The sequence below is a fragment of the Haemaphysalis longicornis genome, unplaced genomic scaffold (assembly GCF_048455015.1).
Source record: "Haemaphysalis longicornis isolate Haplotype H1 unplaced genomic scaffold, Haemaphysalis longicornis Haplotype H1 scaffold_9, whole genome shotgun sequence".
In the NCBI taxonomy this organism is placed as follows: domain Eukaryota; kingdom Metazoa; phylum Arthropoda; class Arachnida; order Ixodida; family Ixodidae; genus Haemaphysalis; species Haemaphysalis longicornis.
This window is the reverse complement of record NW_027526460.1, coordinates 34405713-34425846: the sequence shown is the minus strand read 5'-3', so window position 1 is coordinate 34425846 and position 20134 is coordinate 34405713. Positions and strand designations below refer to the sequence as shown.

General features: G+C 44.0%; 1 protein-coding gene across 2 annotated transcripts in view; it reads left to right on the top strand.

The window, feature by feature from the left end:
- LOC144152658 (organic cation transporter protein-like) overlaps window positions 1-20134 on the top strand; it is a 56261-nt gene that overhangs the window by 18635 nt on the left and 17492 nt on the right. Inside the window, exons 1-5 of one of the 2 annotated variants that reach the window (XM_077684024.1) lie at window positions 492-728; window positions 6087-6510; window positions 11718-11821; window positions 15671-15825; window positions 16315-16483. In XM_077684024.1, coding sequence (XP_077540150.1) covers window positions 6166-6510; window positions 11718-11821; window positions 15671-15825; window positions 16315-16483 — 773 coding nt within the window. In that variant the 5' untranslated portion in view covers window positions 492-728; window positions 6087-6165. Of the gene's footprint in view, window positions 1-491; window positions 729-6086; window positions 6511-11717; window positions 11822-15670; window positions 15826-16314; window positions 16484-20134 lie in introns of those variants that run through there. The other variant, XM_077684023.1, reaches the window with a different exon arrangement.

The window sequence follows — 20134 nt, the reverse complement described above, 5'->3', positions numbered from 1 at the left end:
GGTCTCGAGCGGTGGCGGCGGTACGGAGCAACACAGGCCGGAACTTCCGGATACGCGCTTCTCGACTTCGGTGTCACAGGAAAGCCCATCGCGCCCAACTTGATTGGGAGCGTCAAGGCCCCACAGGGACGGGGGCGGTCGTACGACGCATTGGTATACGACCGATAAGATTCGGACCAAAAACAGGCTGTGCTAGCCTCACTTTTATTCTCCTTTTCTCACATAAGTCAAAATGACGAACAATAGCGCAATGCGTAAATATTTGTTTAAACATCCCGCCACAACACAAGAGCGACAATGATAGGTCGGCACACCTTCCAATCGTGTCTGAGTACTCTTCCTTTTGTTGCACTCACTCTTTCTCTTTCCGCCGTTTCTCTCTCCGCCGTCGCGACCTGCCTGAAGCAGCTATGCAGACACCCTATAAAAAAGAGAGAAAAAAAGAAAAAAAAAAGGTTGCTATGCGATGGAGACAGCGAGGAGGAGGAGGCGCGACTTTGGTGTCGGTGGTCTTCTTTGGCGCTCGTGACGCTGTAAATACGGCGAGATGAACTACTCTCGTGGCGCGCTTGCGTGATATGTGCGAAACCTTCCTGTTCACGCGTTACTTCGCATGCTGTGAGGATCTTGGCTCGCATTCCAAGCCCGCCGAGCGTCACAGAGGCTACCTATGCGACCTGCGGAACGACGAGACCACGAGTGCAGCCGACGCGCCCGTTTTGTAGCAGGTGAATGCTCTTTTCACTCAGCCGAGCCTCGTGTTTGGGTAACGAAACTCGCTACTGCTAAACCCAGCCCGATCGATTTCCCAATATCGCAGTCTGCACGGGTGGATGGTGACACCAGTGCACGCAGGTAAAGAAGTCGTCGGCTCCGTGCCAGGGCTATCTTATTTAATTAAACCCAGATAAAAGCGTGAACTGCCGCGATAAACTTTATTGTCTCACGCCATTGCTGCTCGCAACGGTCTACTTTGGCTCACAAGAATGCGTTTTTTTGCACCGCCCAGTTCCGCGCGCGCGCTCTACTCAGTGTGCGCCTAGCGGAATGCATGAATTGATACGAGGGGAGTGTTTTGAATTGTGTTTTTAAAACACACACTTCTGCAGTTAGTGTTGTTATCGTCGTTCGTTTGGTTTCGCGGTCTTGTTCGCATGGTGCTTGGGGGTGAAGCTAGCACGCACGGCCGATCGAGCAAGATAACTTCAAAATTTTAAACCACGAGAGCTGGTATTACAATCTTATCCGGCGGTAGCGTAAACACGGTAACTATCTAAACCAACCCCAATACAGCGTGTGTTCAGTTGGAGGCAGAACGGCGTCCGGTACGTAGAGGAGGTGGTGGCCGGGAGAAGCTGAGACGAGTAGGCCTTGAAACTTGAGACACTGCGAGCGTTGTGGAAACAAAGTTCACGATTCTTCGTCTCTTCGTCTGGGTTGCGGTCGTTCGCTGTGCAGATCGAGCATAGGGATTGCTGCGATTCTCGTCTTTCAGAGTCACGCAGCTTGCGACGTGAACATGTTTTTCGAAATATGTTTCGTTTAACTGGTTTTCGAAAAGACGCAGCCTTTCAACCGGATCTCTTTTCTACGTAATTTCTGTTTTATTAAAAATGTACGGTGCGATGTAAGGGTACCTACGCAATTTTTATTTCAAAGGGAAGCTTTTGTCACAGTTGTCACATTTGGCACACAGTTTGTGCCCCCCCCTCCCCTTTTTTATTGAGCAACGGCAACTGGGAAAAGTTCGCTGTGATTTGCTGGGATGTTGTCTTGGAGGTCATGTTAAAATTTCCAGAAAATATGCACTTGAGCGTTTTTTAATTTATTGAAGCAAGGGATGAATACTATCCTCAGAAGCTCGTAAATTGTTGACAATGTTTCCACGTAGGAGATTTATTCATAAAATGCAAAAAAAATAGGGGGGGGGGGAAGCTTATGTATATTCTTGAGCCTATAATGTCGGCAGTGGCAAGTGAAACGTGTCGTCATTTCGATTAGAGGGGCCATAAAAAGACAAGTTTGTTTTATTCGAAAGATTTGGTGTTTTATAGTGCCTTCAACGCTGGTCTGGCAGCAAATAATGCTTTATTCACGGAAAAAGTAAACATCTTCAGCCAAAATTGTAATTCTCCCACCAAATCGCATGGTTCGTGACATAGACAGTGATGTATACATTGCAGGGCTTAAAACTTCTATACCTGCCGCATTTTTATTATGGTTGATACTAATCATTTCCTAAAACTTAAACTATGACTCGACAAACATGTCACGGGAGTGGCCATGCCGCTTATGTCAGTTGGCCGGTGTTGTCATACAAGCCCAACATGTCCGACGGCTGTGTTAAGCAGCGTCAGCCGGTGAAGTGCCACACTTACTTGTTCGATATTTACGTATTCATTCGTAACTTTCATTGTTTACCCACAATTCTTAACACTATAAAAAATGATGCATTAAATGTAAGCGCAAATAGCTCTTTCTGCCAGCTTATAAGTCCTGTTTAGCTTGCATTTGCTTCTGCCAACCTCAGCCAATCGCACAGCTGCCCATAATACGTCATAGGTTCTAGAACGTGAATTGAGCTGGTGGGTCGTGTGGTCTTACGCTTTTTTCCTACTTATATAGCTTATTTGAGCGAAGTGTGCATTAAAAGTGGTGTCTGGTATTCTAACGAGGCAGTCTTTTGAAGCGCTTGTATTTGTCTCATATTCGCTTCGTCCAGTTAAATGCGCTTCCCTCTACCCTCAAAGTTATGCATTTTGTCTCCATGGGGCCTTTAAAAGTTTAGACTTGTCTGGTTGGCTGATGACACAAGGTGTGGACGAGGTGCAAGGTTTTGATCCATTCCTTCTTTGATGTTTTGGTCTTTTCTTTGTCGATGATGATGCGTGCACCTTCCCAGCTAGCCATTTTCTTCTTGACGTTGTTTTGTAGTGTTCTCATTCATGTCTCACTGTTTACCAACTGTTTTATGATCGCGATATACAAAAGAAAATTGTGGAAGTTTGGGTAATTGTATTTCACTGGCAATGCAAAGGAGGAGGAACAAACGTTTATTTTACATATTTAGAGCAGATGGGCGGCCGCCGTAGTCCAGGTAGCCGCGTGCCGTCGCTGCTCGGGTGGCCCGCTGCATCAGGCTTTGCTGGTCCTGCAGGTCCGAGCTGGTCAGCGCGCATTCCCACTGCTCGAGAGTAGGTGCGGGGAGTGGGGAGGGGTGGTGTGGCCGAAGAATACGAGGTGGGGGGTTGTGTCTGGGGTGTGGCAGTCACGGCAGTTATAGCTGAAATGGCTGGGGGAGATATGGTTTTTTTTTTGTGGAGGTTATCTTGGCTTAGCAAAATTCTCTAAGTACTTTTACTCGACTTTGTCTGAGCTTGCAAGGGGCCGTGAAGACAATGCAAGTTTGGTTCATTAGAAAGACTGCTTTGTGCTGATAACGATATCAATGTTACCGCCAACTTTGAAAAAATAGTTGTTATATTAAAGAAAACGTGAAGCAGTGGTGACTTCCTAGTGACTTTCCGGCAACTTTTCTATGAAATCAGTCTTGTTTGTGTGATTTGCAGCCTCCGAACTCGCCTATCGCTATGACACATTGCCCTAGTTTTGTTTGGCTGCATCATTTGAATGCTTACAGGCAGTTACCACACTAAAAACTATTTTTAGAGCTTGCCCATACTACGCCACTCCTGCCCATTACACGTAACTGTAGCACCGCAAAATTTGTAAGTTTTTCAATACCTCTCGCGTTTTCTCGATTAAAAAAAAAAACGTCTTTCGTGGCTGGAATGGAGTTGATTGAGGTACTGAAGCTTATTTCTTTCGAATTAAAGCAAGCTGTATTTTTTCTTCATGACCCCTTTAAGTGTAGTTAGGAATATATTGCCAGAAATGGCGAGTGTTCAAGTTGCGCATTTAAAACGAAGCCTCTTGTCCAACAGCTGCACATTTCGTGCTGAAGCACAAGCGCAGCTGCTCGTCATCCCTGGGGATAAAAAAAAAGAAATTATAAACCAGGTGTTCTTGCCGCACAGGTTATCTATCAGGCATTCTTTCGGTAAATGTAGGTGTGGTTAAATTCCAGTGGGGATTCCCTTGGCTCTAAAAATGCCTTTCTTTGCATTCGGGTTTGGTTGTGGGAAGGAATATTAAGTTACAACTCAAAACCGAAATTGGGAAAAAAAAAAAAGAAACTTCGCTGCCTAAACAAGACAATGGCACTAAAGGGAGCACAAAGCCGAGTGTGCAGTGGATGGATGTAGCAGCAGAAAGTGCATTGAAAAAAGGGGCAGGGTAGGGACACCTTAGTGAATATGAAGGGTAGGGGAAACAAAAATGTCTTTTAATGTTGCCACTGCCTGTTTGACCTAGGATCACTAAGCTCAAAAGGCCCAATATTGCCAACACTACAAGTTGCATGCGTACTTGCTTACATTTAAAACTAGAGCATGCTTACCACCGTACGCACTTGTGGCCTGAATAGAATGCATTTTTTTTTCAATGTCTATTTTAAAACTATTTTGTATTTTATTGTAACAGTTAGGCCAGTACCTTGGCGCTCAGAGAAGTTTTGTAGTGAGCTGAAATAAATTTTTGAGAACTTTTGATTTCACTTCATCATGATTCTGTCCGAACAAAATTTCGTACATAAATAGGGCTGTTCGTTTTAAGGTTTTATATTTTGTCAAAATCAGGGGGGGGGGGAGGGGGGGTAAAAATCAGGTGCTATTTTTCGAACTGATATTCGGGGAGAAATCGGGTGATTTTGTGAAACCATTCAGAAATTCGGTAAAACTGGTAGATTTACTAGGTTGATTTTAACGCACTCAGTTTATTTTAGAGGGTATCACGAGTTTTTTAACTAAAAATTAAAATTGGAGTTCATTTCACGCTGGTAATTGGGGGGGACTTCAGGGTTCTCTTGAAAATGCTCTCCGAAATTTCGCATTTGTTTGGTTATGACTAAATAGTGGCAGTAAATAGCATTAATAACTTCTAATGAATGAAACATATTTTATTCACGAAAAGCTGGTCATCGATAGTTCCTTTATCCTTGTTTAGGCACATTACTGTGATCTGCTTGCGGAACTTGGCGGTCTTCATTCGATGCCTGTCCGATCGCTGGACGTATCTTAACTGGGAGAAGGTCCTCTTGACAACACAACAATGTCAGGGTAGCATTTGCCGGCCTGAAGTTGTGGGTGGTAGAGTCATTCCAATACTCAATGAGTTCGGAAGGTGTGTTTGTGGAGCTTGCTTCCCACAAGTACTGGTTGAGAACACCGGAATGTCGGACCACAATTGTGCAGATCGCTCCTTTGAAAAGGTCCATTTTGGGAGAAATCGGGTTTATCTAGAATCTCCTGAAACATGTTCTGGGTGTAAGAATCGAAACGAACAACCCTATACATAATCTGGCAAAATTGTACAAAGCATGTGGTGTTTGGTTCGTGGTTCCAGAAATATTTGAGTTGACTGATATTCTGAACGGGATAAGGACGCTCCCACTGCATATATTTGCAACTCCTGTATTCCCTCAGATGCAAGAACGTCTTTGCAGCGGTAACCTTGTTTAAGTGCAACATATGTCATGAACGAAAGATTTATTGAGCCGTCATAGAAATTTTGGTGGTGAAAAATGCTCAAAAGTGGTTCAGTGGTAATTGAATTGGCCATTAACCAAATCATTAGTGCTCAACCAATATATCCATTTGCACTGAGCTTTAGTTCTTTAACCTCAGTTGTTCGGACGTCTCCAGCAGAATTGAAACCTTAATAAGCAGTGTAGGTTATGGTAGCTTATGAAATCAAGGCTAGAGCGGCCAAACAAGGTAAGGTGTATCTGTGGTGACTCCGGCAGCGACTTGAGCCTCTTCGTAATGAGTGTTAATGTTTATGTTTGCAACTGGAGAGTGAACAAGGAGGGGCAGGCCAAGAAAAAAATGTGGACACGCATGAGCTCTGAATGCTCGCCCATATCTGCGTTTTCCCTTGCTCCCATCTGGTTCGCACTGCAGTTTCTCCTTTGCCTCATTTGCGGGCGCTCTGTTTGTGAGCAGTGTCCCGATGATCCTCGCTTGCAGGGACTCTGCTCTAGGGGACAGCAGTGCGGAGGGGAGCGAGCAGCTGGTGGTGCTCATTGAAGGCGGCCCATCCGGCACCATGATCAAGGAAGAGAAGGTCGAGCTGACGAGCATCATCGGCGCGTATGGGCCCTTCCAGCGCATCGTGTTCCTCTTTGCCGTCACCATCAGCATGTTCGGGGCGTACCACAACCTCATCATCACCGCCGTGGCGCCCAAGATCGACCACTGGTGCGCGCGGCCCCCGGGCTACGAGAACCTGACGGTCGAGGAGTGGAAGGAGATGGCCATCCCGATGGAGACGAGGCAGGGCGTGCAGCGCTACAGCCAGTGCCAGAGGCGCGACCTGGACACCAACGCCACCGTGCCGTGCGACTCCTGGGAGTACGACCACACCGACTACAAGAGCACCATCGTCGACGAGGTGAGGGTACCGCCGGGTCGAAGCACTGGCTACAATGTCTTGCCTGCAATGGTTATTTGGTGGGTTTGGTGTGTGCTAGCCCCAGTGCCTAAGCATCAATGCGTACAAAGTACAAAAACGCATTTGTGCTCCGTAGATTAGGTAATTGTTTGAAACTGTTCGATCTGAAGCTGTTCAGAACAGGGAGTCTTGTTTCTAATGCAGTGTGCATAGGTCGCCCATAATGCTCGAGGGGAAAAATGCAACGATGTGAAGAAAACTGAGAGCAAAGACAAAAATATTTAATTAATCTGCATGACAAAGCATTAAAAGTGACATCAAGATTGTGATAGAATTCTCAGTTACGCTACTTAGAGCCAATGATTTTGTAAGATCGGAAACACTTCTAAAGCATCAGCTGTTAAACCGACTTATTGAACCTTCAACTTTTAACAGTTACGAAAAACTCTGTGACCCTTGCCAACCCTGTGTGTGCAACAAAGTCTTTATTGGTGGAATAGATTGGTTAAGGAGATAGCTAAATATCATTTTTATTGTTGTCGCCTTTGATAAAAGAAGGCATTGTTCAAGACGATACAAATTAAGGGTTAAGCTCTGATTTTAGGAAATTGGTTATGACATAGAATATCAGACCTGTGGTCGGATATTGTTGCCGCATAAAAAGTTTGTGTGGCCACAGTGACAGTTGGGACGCTAATCAATTTTAATAACAACTTTAACTGGCACTATAATTTAGAGCTAGCAGTACACCTTGTGGCCGATGGGAGGTTGTGGCACTATAATTTGGAGCTAGCAGTACACCTTATGGCTGATGTGAAGTTCTTTAGTTACATCTGCAAAAAAAAAAATGTGTGCAGTATACTACTATTTACTTTGTAGAATTAGGCCTGTAGTGAGTAAACGTGGCCAAGTTGTTATCCATCCACTAAAAACTGGATGTAGTGCTTTGTTGAGGCATATAGCAGCTGAGTCAGAATGGTGAGCCAGGTGCAGTGAAGGTAACAAGCTGCTTCCAAACAAGCTGCTTTCCAGCAGTTATTCGGAAGCAAAAGGAGGCTTAATTCCAGCGGGCTTCCCTTCCACATTTTGCTCGCAGCGACTCGATGGCCCAAACATCTGGTCGCTGTTCGCAGCACGGTTAACAGGAAGTGAGCGAGGCAGCCGTGTTGTGTAGAAGTGTAGCGGCAGGCAGCCGTACGCAGAATGACCTTGTTTTCAGCTGTGGCGTCGTATAAAAGGGGCCATGAAGATAAAATACAACTTTGTTCAATTGAAAAGAATTAGTCTTTGGTACTGTACTCAGCTCTATCCGAGCCGCAAAAGGCGTTTTTTTAACTGAAAAAAATACAGAATGCAAGAAATATTGAAAAACTTTTAAAGTTTGCTTCACAGGGACGTAATATGGGCAGGACTGACGTACAATAGGCCAGCACTGAAAACATAGCAGTGTGACTGCACATTACCATGACCAAATAACCCTACTACAATTGCTTAGTCATCTTTCTTGGCAATGGATCAATATCATACAGAAATCGCCAGAAGGTGGCTGGGGAGTCGCTACTACGTCGTATGTTTATTTTGATATTGATTATTTAATTTGAAGTTTGCGATGAAATTGCTGTCAGTGTTATTGGGACAAAGCAGTCTTTTTAATGAACTGAACTTGTGTTTTGTCTTCATGGCCCCTTTAATTAAGGTAGAATCAGTTGTAATCTGCCAAACCCCAGTGTCCGTTGCTGCTGGGGACCTCAAAGCGACACCTTTCTTGATAGGGTTTGTTGTTGTTGCTTTCTTGAAGAAGTCGGTGATTGTTTGTAAATATTGTGAGGGCTGGGCGCGCATATGTCAAAACCGTCCGCCTGCACTCACAGGCTTCATCTGGTGCTGCTAGCGTATCTTACTACATGGCGCAGCATTGATGTCTACTACGTCAGAAGGAAGAAAAGCGTTGGCTAGAGAAAGAAGGAAAATAGTTCAGGCATTTAATGGGCACTGTTTTATTTCTTGATCTCATTGTTAGAAATGAAGTGTTTCTATTCTGCTTCATGTAATTGACTCACTTCATCATAGTAGTTATTCTGGTTATTGCCTCTACCGGTATTCCCGAATATGGAGCCAGCCACGCAACGAAAATTCCTAAGGCGGAGCACTGATGCTGGTCTGCTTATTTATGCACCTCGTTGCACGGGGTGTTAGTAGCTGGTCTGTTTTAAATGTGCTTATTTTAGTCGAAGTTAAGACCTGCTGCAGGTTTATATTGCGGTGAAAAGTACATAGTTGGGCCGTAACAAAAGCAGTCATGTGCAGTGCTGTACAGGGGCTATACGGTAATCTGGTCAAGAAATCTTGCAAAGCTGGAGACACTGTTGATTAAACAAACAGGCTTTCGTAGCCTTTAGAGCTCTAAGAGCGCAGCTTTCTGCCTATTGACGGCTCCGCTGCCTATCTGGGCCACCCTGTCGCTTACTTTGTGAATTAGTGTAACATCCTGTTGCAGGAATGACCAATTCTTGTTTGTATGTAATCGAGAAAATGAACTCGTTGCTTGTACCTATAGGTGAAGACGACGCTTGGGTTTTTTCATAAAGGCACAATTTTACTTACACGGGATAAGAAAGTTGCGAAATAATTTGTTAAAAGCGAGATTATTTGGAAAGGGATGATAAGTTGTAAAAGGATTTCTTTAAAACTGAAATTGCTTGGAAATTTTGGCCATTTCATCTTTCAGACTGCCTAGGTAGTTTGTCGATGTTTTAGAGATCGTAATTTTTGAGTCTCCACATGTTTTACTCCTAACAGTTAAACTCCGCCCTGCTCATTTTTCCTGTCTTTTCCAAGCTCAAAAATTTATTATACGTTGTGTGAAAGATATCGCAGCATCTAGCCTGTGTAGCTCTATGGTCATTTGTGTCAGTGCAGAAGTCTAAGGCTTGCTTCATTGGGGAGCTGGATTTTTGTTTGCCTTGTGTGAAATTTTGAAGACTACATAACCCTCATACAGCAGGTGGCAGTATTTCGACAGTGAACAGAACAACTGCTTCCAACATAGCAGTCATTGTCAGATGCATGCTGCTAGTGCACATGGTTCTTATATCAACAGTCTTGCTATTGTTTTTAAAAACAAAAAAAAAGATTTTTTATTGTCATGGAAAGTTTGAAAAGTAGTTTCATTACGAAGATCAGTTAAATATATAGTGTTGAGAAAATTACTGGACAAGATTAAACGAAAAGTAAGAATGGCTTCAGGGTCCCTGTTTTTAAATCAAATTTAACCCTGTTCTTGTTCTACGATAATTTTGGGTCATCAACTCCGCTGGTTTGATCTTTCGATTAGTGGATTAGGAGTGTTGCTTTTTGTATTGTGGTGTGGCACAATGATATTGCTATCACGCACTCACTGCGTGACTGATGGAAAAGCACAATGCATGTTTCTCCCCCTTGTTTTTCTTTTTTTTTTCTCCAAGATTGATATGAGCAGAAATGATAGATGACAATTGACTGACTGTCAAGTAGACAGCTAGATTGAAGCATTGTGTGACCTTCAAGCTATCTGGTGTCCATTATGGTTGGTGTAGATTGGCTGGAATGCTGATGTTGCTTCACAGCTGATGTTGCTTTTGCAATGCGTCAATTCATTTCGAGAATTTACTTGTCAGACTTCATTGCAATTGATAAGAAAATAATTTGATAGCGTCAAGCATACTCAACTGTGCATGAGCAACAGTTTCGGTTTAGTATATTTTGTCTTTTTAGAAAAGTTTGCCTGAAACAAGTGTTCATCAGTAAAAGGATCATTTTAAGCCTTATTCGTGAAATTTATTAACACAAGGCCTTCTTTTTGCGTTATCCTTAATCCTGACATTGTCTATGAATTCCAATTTTGTGTCTCCATAGCTTGCTTTGATTGTTTGCTCCCAGACCTGTTAATTTTGGAACATGCAGTATGTAAAACGAGCAAACAAGAACTTTGGCAACTTGCACCCCCCCCCCCCCCCCCCCCCCCCACCCCTCCAATAGGAAGTGAGCGGCAAAAAAAAAAAAGAAAAAGAAACAAACAAACAAATGAAGACTGGCAATTCTTTCAGATACCCGTTGTGAATGCATTTCAGCATGTTTTTATGCTTCCCAGTGATTATATGGCAGTGCAATATATTTTTTTTAGCTTTTAGCATGTAAAAACAGAAACTATACTTCTGCACTGACTTTATAGCAGACAAGGTTGACATTATTCTTGTGCCCTTTCTAGGAGCACAGTTTTGAATTAATTGTTTTTTAAAGGTGAACAACATTGGTATAAAATCTTACTATGGTCTTTCATCTCTGCCAAAAAAACAAATGTACAACCCCCAGGCAGATATCTCAGGTGCAGTAATATTACTTTTCAAGATTTGGCATTGCTATTGCCGATTTGTTAAAAAAAAAGAAAGGGATACCTTTTAAAGCTTGCGATTGACGCTTCTTAGTACTTCCGACTATTTGATCGAATGCATTACTATTTGTATAAATTTCTGTGCCGATTGCCTAAGCAAGCATTTTTCATGCTTGCACTTATTCATGATGTAATGCTTCAAAAAAAAAAAAAAAAGGAAAGCTTTGTTCGTGAGAAGCAGACGTCTGTCTCCTTTAACTACTAGTACATTTGCTTTTACTTGTTGTTATAGTAAAGCTCTGCATTGCTTCTCACAAAGATTTTCTTTCCTTCAGCTATATATAGTGCATTTTCTTTTACTTGTTGCTATAGTAAAGCTCTGCATGGGTCCGACCATTGCATGATTTTCGTAGCCTGGCTTTAGTGGTTTATGCACTGCAGTTATGCATGCTTTGTTGTCATGCACTCTGTTTTGTTTGCTGCCTGCTGTGGCCTTTTTTTCTATCTGAAACTTTTCTAAATTTGTTTGGCCTAGTGCACTTTACACTGAAAACAGGCTGTGACTGCAGAGCTTTACTTTTCAGGGCTTTCCAGTGATGACGTAAGTATTTAGTGCTGGCACAAGCCTCACCCCGTTGCCAGGTAGGCGACGTAGTAGTGTGGGAACGCGCTTGATAGACCCACAGTTCTAATTGCACTGCTAGTATGCGAGCATGTTGTAAGGCGCCCAAGAGGTGGTGTCGAGTGGTGCGCACACAGGTTTCTCACCGAACGGGCGCCGTGCACCCTCCTCCTCTGGTGTGACGTGCGTGCATGTGGTGGCAATGCTGTCGTGCAGTGGGATCTGGTCTGCTCGAGAAGCTGGCTTGTCTCTCTCAGCCAGTCTGTGTACATGGCAGGCTACATGACGTCCATGATCATTTTCGGACAACTCTCGGACAGGTGACAAACTTACCCCCACCCCTTCTTGCGCGGTTCTCTCTCTCTTTGGCTCTCGAACGATGGGTTGCTCTGTTCTCAAAATGTCTTCGAGCAGGGCTTTAGCGGAGCACTCTTTTGGGTGAATGGAGTAATGGCAAGCGTTTAATGACACCAAAGTTACCCTCGCATGTTTCCAGCCTGGGGCATTCCTGTTACTCTTAATGCACGTGTGGGCCCCACGATAAGAATTTTTTATGCGAAGAAACACAGGAAAAAAGAAAAAAAAAGGTGGAGCGATGTTTCTTCTTTGCAAAATGTATCTAGTTAGTTGCATAAGAGGAGATAAAGTTATAGTTGCTGTGGCTGCTGTGCATGGAAGCTTCTTTCGGGGATGAAATGACATACTCAAGAAGTCTGATAAAAGAAAAACAAAGATCGGGCAATGAACGACATGCCTTCGCAGCTAAAGATAACACTCGAGCTGCTGTTGGCTCAGAAGCTAGAGTGTAATCTTGCAAGCATAGTTTCGTGCCAAGTGACCTTTCCTCCACATCTTTATTGCAGCCGGCGCTGGTTCTCTTGCGCAATTGCATCCACTTTTGCCGCACGTGTACAGTTGTTGAACGAGTGCCAATTAATGCCAGATAGAACCAAAGCGTGTCTCGCAAACTCCGCGCACCATGAAGCGAAAACAAGTCCGCACAAACTGACTAGGGCAGGTCAAAATCACCACCACTGGTGAACTGATTTAATTAATTGGTATTTAATGATCTGGTACATTATTTTTTTGCACAAAAATATGGTTCCACTGTATTTTGTTGCCACGAGTAGAGCAGTTCTTGAGGGTGGACAGCAATTTTTTCTCTTGCCTAGTTAACGCTCAAGCACAGGATGATTTTAGCATTCACCAAGTATGCTAAAAAGTATGCAGAATATTGCCAGTTGGTACTACAGTCAGACCTCTCCCAAAGACAGAGGTGATGCAAGGTATTTGCAGTGAATAAAGTTTAGCATAGCAGACTTGAGCTTGGAAATAAATTGTCAAAAATGCAGGTGATGAAGAAGCAATCTTGACAAATAGATGTACGCAGTTGACTGTCGGCTAATCAAATGCTATGACGTATAGCTGACTAGGATTTGTAATTCGGCGCCGATCTTCTCGTAAATGTACTCCGAGAATGAGAACAATGTTGAGCTAAGTGGAGCTATCTATATGACAAGTAGTCACGAGAAAGTGCTTAGCTTGCGGACCAGATAGCGTGGCCTGACGGCAGCAGCAATCAATGTCTACCCCACTGCGAGCCGTGATAAGATAGTGGTGGGCTGCTGGGCACTGGCGACAAAATGTAAACATTACATTTACACAAAGCATTAATCAGGGCATTGATCCCGTGCCCCACCCCCCTCCTCTTAAGTATGCGCTGATCCACTGCTAAAACTTAATGGCTCACTGGAAACGAAAGAAAATTATCTCTCATTTTATGATAACCACGCAGATGACCCAGGGTCTATGCTGTCCTCGAATGTCATGCTCGCATATATTTCGAATTGCTCGTGTCAAGCAATATCCTCTCTGCATTCTGTGTGTTGAAATACTGGTTATGGCGAACTCATTTTTTATGATAAACCCTTTTAGTTTAATGTACCCGGGTTCAACCTTGTTTGCCCTCTGTAAGGAAGTTTATTGGAAGTAGGAAAGTAGGAAAGGAAAGTATTGAAAGTAACTCATCTACGTTGTTTTACAATTTACGTAGTTGCACACCGGTGCAACTACGTACAAAGGGCAAAAGAAAGTGGCTGAAGTGACCACACCTTCACACAGGTGTCTTTTCCTTCGTTTTCGAAAAATTGCAGTTCTATTGAAATACACTTTAACACTAGTTTTTGGCTGGTGGCTTGCAAAACTATCACTTGTAAAAAAGAGAGAGACGGTGAAAAAAAAAAGGAAGGTCCCGGGAAGAAGTAACAGCGAAAACGCCAGCCAACGAGTAAAATAAATGAAGGGCAACTGGGATCGTGTCGTGGAAGGTTGGGTTCGTAATTTTTGTACCTTACTTATTTATTTATGTTGAGCAGTAGCCTGTGTGTGTGAGATTTCGGCGCACATTAAAGATCCCCAGGTGGTCAAAATTAATCCGGGGCCCTGCAGTACTGTGCACCTCATCGCCTGCGTTGCGTCGGCGCGTTAAACCCTACAATCAATCAATCAATTATTTTGAGCAGTGCACGACTGAAAAGTTATATAAATACAATACAATCAATACAACCTTATAGCATAGATGTGTGGAATAGACTTCCAGAGTATGCTGTTGCCAGTTCGAATGTCAAAGCATTTTTTGAGTGTTCGCTAGAATTGTTCTACTGGCAACACTAAAACTAATGTATGTCTTGCCATTGTGTATTGTTTTCTTGTTTGTACTCCTCCCTGTAATGACCCTGAAGTGAGGGTTACAGTATCAATAAATAAATAAATAAATAACTAAAGTAGTGCCGATATAAACTATAAATTCAAAAGCAATCTGTTCATTTGAGTTAGGGATTGGTTAGGGGCCATGAAGACAAAACAGAAGTTTGGTATGTTCAAAAGACTTTTTTCCCAGCCTAAAAAACAAAAAAACAAAAGAAAAATTGGAGGGTCAATTAAACCTGCCGAAAACACCATCGGACCAGTCGGAGCCAATGGCATTTCCAGTGGGTACCAATCGGTCCAATGGTATTTTCGGCAGGTCCAATAGGACCTCCAATGTTTTTTTTCGACCGGGTTGAATCAATAACAGCAACGCCATTGTTAGCACAAACTCCCAATAACTAATTAAGAAAAAGAAATTACGCATTAGCCACTCAGCCACTTTCGTGCCAGGTCTTCACAGTGGCTTGTTTGCGCTATTGCATGGTTTCTCAAAGTGGTTTCTGTGGAACCTAGGTTTTCCTAGGTTCCGCAGGCCCCTCGTTGGGGTTCTGCGAGCCACTGATAAATTTTAAATTTTCCCTCGTTCCGCACTCGCCAAGTAACTTAGATGGCGAACCTGAGGTGCGATCGATCTAAGGAACCTCCATTACTCATGCCCGAGTGTCAGTAAGCACATCTCAGTGCATAAAACAAAGACGCGAGCTGCGCAATAAATCCCGCCAGAAGCTTGTAGCCAGCCACACTCTGAAAACGGTCCGCGTGGTTAAACTATTGCACTTGAATCTCGGCCTTGTATTACCCCCATGCGCATTTCTCCTGTTTGGAGATTGGGGCCGCTAGCGTACGCGTTCGCGTAAAAGTCGACATTCACGTGCAATAAATTCAAAAACAAGCAAGATTGCTTCCTTTTGAATTTATTGCACGTGAATGTAGTGTGAACGGAATGAAAAATGGTGAGGGACGTTCTTTGGCACTTAACGGAGCTTAGCAGGGTTCCCTGAGACCAGCATGCCTGAGAACCCCTGCGCTATTGGGCTGCCAAACAAAGCCGCCATAGAGAAACGCGACTCTGTGATTATATTGGCGCCTCCAGTTACATTTGATTGCATCAAATAAATGCTAATTGGCAGTTTGTGCGCACGCTGAAAACTGTTTTTAGTACTCCCCCCAATTACGTCGCTACTGACACTGTGCAGTACGAAAATTGCAAGTTTTCATATTTTTTGGCCAAAAAAAAAAAAAAGCATATTTTGGGGCCGGAATTCAGCTGAGTGGGTTCCCAGGGGCTAGTTCGTTCAAATTAAACAAGGTTGTATTTTGTGCCCATGGCCCCTTCAACTCGTCCTTCTGACCAAAACTATACATTAGTTTCCTAACTGTGCGGAAGATCTCTGTTTGACGTTCCCTGGGGAACAGCGAGAGTGTGACTCACTGTGTGTGCCCGGTCGTGTTTCTGACAGGATCGGGAGGCGCACGGTGATCTGCATCGCCCTCTCCATTCTGCTCACGGCCGGCTTCTCGACCCTGCTGTCCCAGTCCTTCATTGCCTTCATCTCCCTGCGCTACTTTGTGTCACTCGGTGTCTCGGGAGTGGGCGCCACATCCTTCGTCCTGCGTGAGTGTCCGCGCTTCTTTCTCCACCTCGGGGGGCGAGAGCTGCTTGGATGTGCTGCGCTATAGTGTTCGTGCATGTCCATTGGTGCTTAGTGCACTGGCGCATTGGCCGCAAAATGGAGCGTGCCTTACAGTTAACCTGCTGCATAAGTGCCACGGGTCATCTTGATTTTGATTTGTATTTGTGCACATGCAGATGTTTCAAAGAGTGTGTAATCTCAACAAGCATTGTTTTGCTAGTCTTACTAGCGGTCTTGCTGTACGTTGTGAGAAAATTAACACCTGTCATGGATGAAATGAGCAGGTGCCAGGTGTTAGGTACCAGTGAGGAGAAATGTTGTGAGGGGAGTTTAGAATGCCCCTTGTCGGAAAGAATGCTGACAGAGATGCAGACATCGGGTTCATTGACGGGAGCCCCAGCCGTGCTTTCAGCATTTAAAGCATTGTCTGTGGGGCGAGAGGGCGTGTCTGATGGGAAGTTCCGTTTCAGTGATGGAGGTGGTGGGCCCGTCGATGCGCTCCTTCTTTGGCCTGGCCTACGAGTTTGGCTGGGCCACGGGCTACCTGGTGCTGGCTCTGGTGGCCTACCTCATCAAAAGCTGGTTCTACGTCCAGCTGGTTGCCATGGTTGGCGCGCTCGTACTCATCGTCGGCTACTGGTCAGTGAGTCCTGCACTTTTTTCCTTGAGTAGTTGCGTCTCGCATTTGCACGGTTGGGCTTGTTTTGTCGGTTATTTTTACCCTTGTGTGTGTATTGCAGCACCTTTTGAAAAATGTTCTCGGTGAAGGTTACATATCTGGGCAAGGCCAAAAACAGGGGCTTGTAAGATGCTGTTTCTTCGCACCTGTTAGTTGGCTTGCTGTCAAGATATAAGATTGCTCGCTACACCTTTACCTGCTATAATTCAGTGCTGCATGATACTCGAAACCCTGGCTGCAGCAAAATGATAGCTTTCCTCTCATTATTTGTAATTAATGTAAATGCCTTTTGTATCTGTAATGCCTTTAAGGGGGGACACTTTCTTACAACTTCTTTTAATTTTCAAGTAAACTCTGTGAAACTTGTCAGTCTTGCTGCTTTTTTTCCACTGATTTCGAATATGCCATTATTTTTTCAGTTGGTCAATTAGTTCCCAAGATAATTAGAGATAACTAGCCATTTTTGGTCAAACATTAGAAAAAACAGTGTTGGTCATAAAACTGTAATCTCTATATTTTCCAATTTCCATTTCCCAAATATTTCCCAAATATTTTCCAAAGCACACGGGCACCAGAGGCCAGCTACAATGCAGACTGTTACTGAAGGTATCTGAACGCTTGCCTGTTCGTCACAGCTTGCCCTTATTTGTTGCATTCATCTGCTTTCTGCCCGCACGCTGTTTATCTACGTTTGCGATCGCGCTTGCATGCCCATACCTTGCTTATCACGTCGTCTTCTTTTGGCTGGGCTGTCCTTGGCCTTCTATCTGTTACATAACTCCAAACCCTAATCTAAAAAGATAAGAGGAAGAAAAAAAGCAAAAAGATTGCTGCAGTACTGCGGCAATTCTTTCCCTGGCAGAAAGAAAGCACACTGTGGTGATATTTGCTTAGTCACTGTTTCCTTGCAGTGATAGCGGGGCCAGGGACATTTGTTATCTCCCAGAGTTTGTGGACCTTTGGTCGACACAGATATCGCATGCACGGTGTTGCGGAGGCCAGTAACCCTTGGATTAGCTGACTCGGATATCAAGCAAGAAATGAGGCGGGAGCAGGGAGTGGATAAAGTAGTACCGTGTGTGTGGCAACTGTGCTTCTTGTAGGGTGACAAATAACTGCCTCTGGCGCATTTTTTTTTCTTTTTCCCGTCTTCGAGTTGTGTGTTAAAGCAACCTTTTAAAGCTGCCAATGAAAGCAGTGTGAGCCACATTGTATGGGCCAGTTTGTAGCTGAAGCATGTGTGCGTTGGTGCTTTGCCCGTGTATAGGAAGGAGTTCAATTAGCAACAAAATGGCATGCAAGCCTGGTTTTATGAATGCAGAGGGATATTGGTTTGAGCTGCAAGTCAGGCATGAAAAATGTTGCAGCTTTTTTTTTTAAAGCTATTGTGTATGAGTGCTTACAACTGGAAAGTAAACTAATGGTCTTGTTTGTACATTCTTGCTATGAATTTTTGGCTGACCAGAATTTTGATGTAACAAAGTAAAGAACCAGTTTTAATGGCTTCAATATATTGAGGTTTAACTGTACGCTGGAATTCCTTCTTTAACCAAAAACAGTACCTTAAAGTGTTTGTGCTGTTGCATGCCAAGCTGCTGCTTTTCTTTTCCTGGAGACTAGGAGCTGCTGTGTTTAAGCTTCATTTGGTATGCAATGCAAAGCCATAGGTCCATGGAAATTTGGGAAGGTGCAACCTCTGCATTTAAACTTAGTGCAAGGAGACTGCAAGTTGGGCGAGCTGGTGAATATTCATATTTTAACGATCGGCGTGCAAAAGACAAGCCGCAAAAAGCAGGAACAGACAGGAAAACCTTGTCCCATATGTGTCTTCTCTTTGTCTCTCATTTTGGGCATGCTGATCATTAAATTGCAAAACTGTTGTGGCTTGGTTTATCTCTAAACCCAATCTACCTATTGACCCACCACAATTGCTCGGTGGCTAAGGCGTTGCGCTGCTGAGCCCAAGGACTGGGGTTCGACTCCCGGCTGTGACGGCTGCTTTTCTGATGGAGCCAAAAAGCGAAAACACTTGTGTGTTCGAGATTTTGGCACTCTTTGAAGATCCTCAGGTGGTCAAAATAATCCGGAGCCCTCCACTACGGCGCACCTCATCACCTGTGTAGCGTCGACGCGTTAAAATCCCATAATCAGTCGATCATCTACCTATTGCGGTTTTTAGCAAATCAAGTTAAGGGTGTTTGACTGTAGATCGGTGTAGTACCATGTCTTTATACCAAATAAACAAGCTGTGCAAGCAACCGCACCTTGCCCGTGGCATCAAAACGTGTTGTCATCTTTGGGCAAACATCACCACCAATGGAGCTTGTATCTGGCATGCAAGAAAGAGCACCTGGTTTGTCTGTGCCTTCTTATTAATGCAAAATCATTGGCTTACTTGGTAGTCCCAAAATCCGGTGCACACAGCAACGCGTAAGATGGCCAACAGCTCAAACAATAAAAAGCAGGGTGAATGAGGTGAAAAGAAAATTAGTTAAAGCTTTGGGTGGGACTTGAACCAGGGGCCGTGGGATGCAAGTTGGGCACGCAATTTCAAGGCTACCACAGCTCGCTGACATTAGCTGACGAAAGGTGGACCTAGTGAATGCATTGGGGCTTTTGACTTAAAAACAGGCATTGCAAGCATGTACTGAGGCCCACATGAGCAATTATTTGTGAACAAATTATAGGAGAGTAGAAAAGTGTGTTCCTGGTAAATGACTTCTTTGCTTGATGATGCCAACACGGGTATGTTGAGTCATAGCAACAGAGAAAAAAGGAAAAGGATGCAACGGGAAAAGGGTAATGGTGTACACGGCGAATTTGTCGGGCCGAGGGGTTTGAATGTGTGTTAGAGATATGTGTTGAAGCCTACATGGGTAATTGGAACATGCTAATTATAGAAAATAGAAAATTCCCACTCAATGTCTTCTTCCGTTGGCGATGCAAATGTGGGTATGTGCTGAATCGCAGTAACCAAGGGGAAAAGGGAAAAAAAGGCAAGGTAAAAAGGATAATGGTAATGGTAACAATTTGAGTAGATTTCTGGCGATTGGACACTGATGCATTTGCAGTTACTACATCATGAGGAATTATAGATTGTCTTCGTAATTTTTTTTTCTTCAGGCACAATGATGCAGTATAATAACTGGGACAATGTGTTTGGTCTCATCACGCTGTGTATAGTACTTTGGTGCTGATAGGGCACACCTTCTTGATTCTTTGGGTCACTTGCACTGTGGAGGAGCAATCTCAACTTCTGCTCCATTGCTCCATAATAACATTATTATAATCTTATATGAACGATATATGGGTGGATGAGTGCTTGAAACTGGGAATTGGATGCCTTCAGAGGTGTATCCAAGAGGGGTTACCAGTTTGCAGCCCTGCACCCCCCCCCCCAATTTTCGAGGACACTGCGGCTTTAATCAGGGCTGTAGATGCACAACCAGCTGCATCTAAAAGTGGCCTTTTTCATGCGCCCTTTCTCTGAATTGACTTGGAAAGTGTATGTTGGCCAGCTTGGCCGCACTGCTGGCACTGCTTCCCAGTCTGCTGTGCTTGCCTTTAATGCAACACGCCACCCACTAAAGCCACCTGTTGTGGTCTCCAAC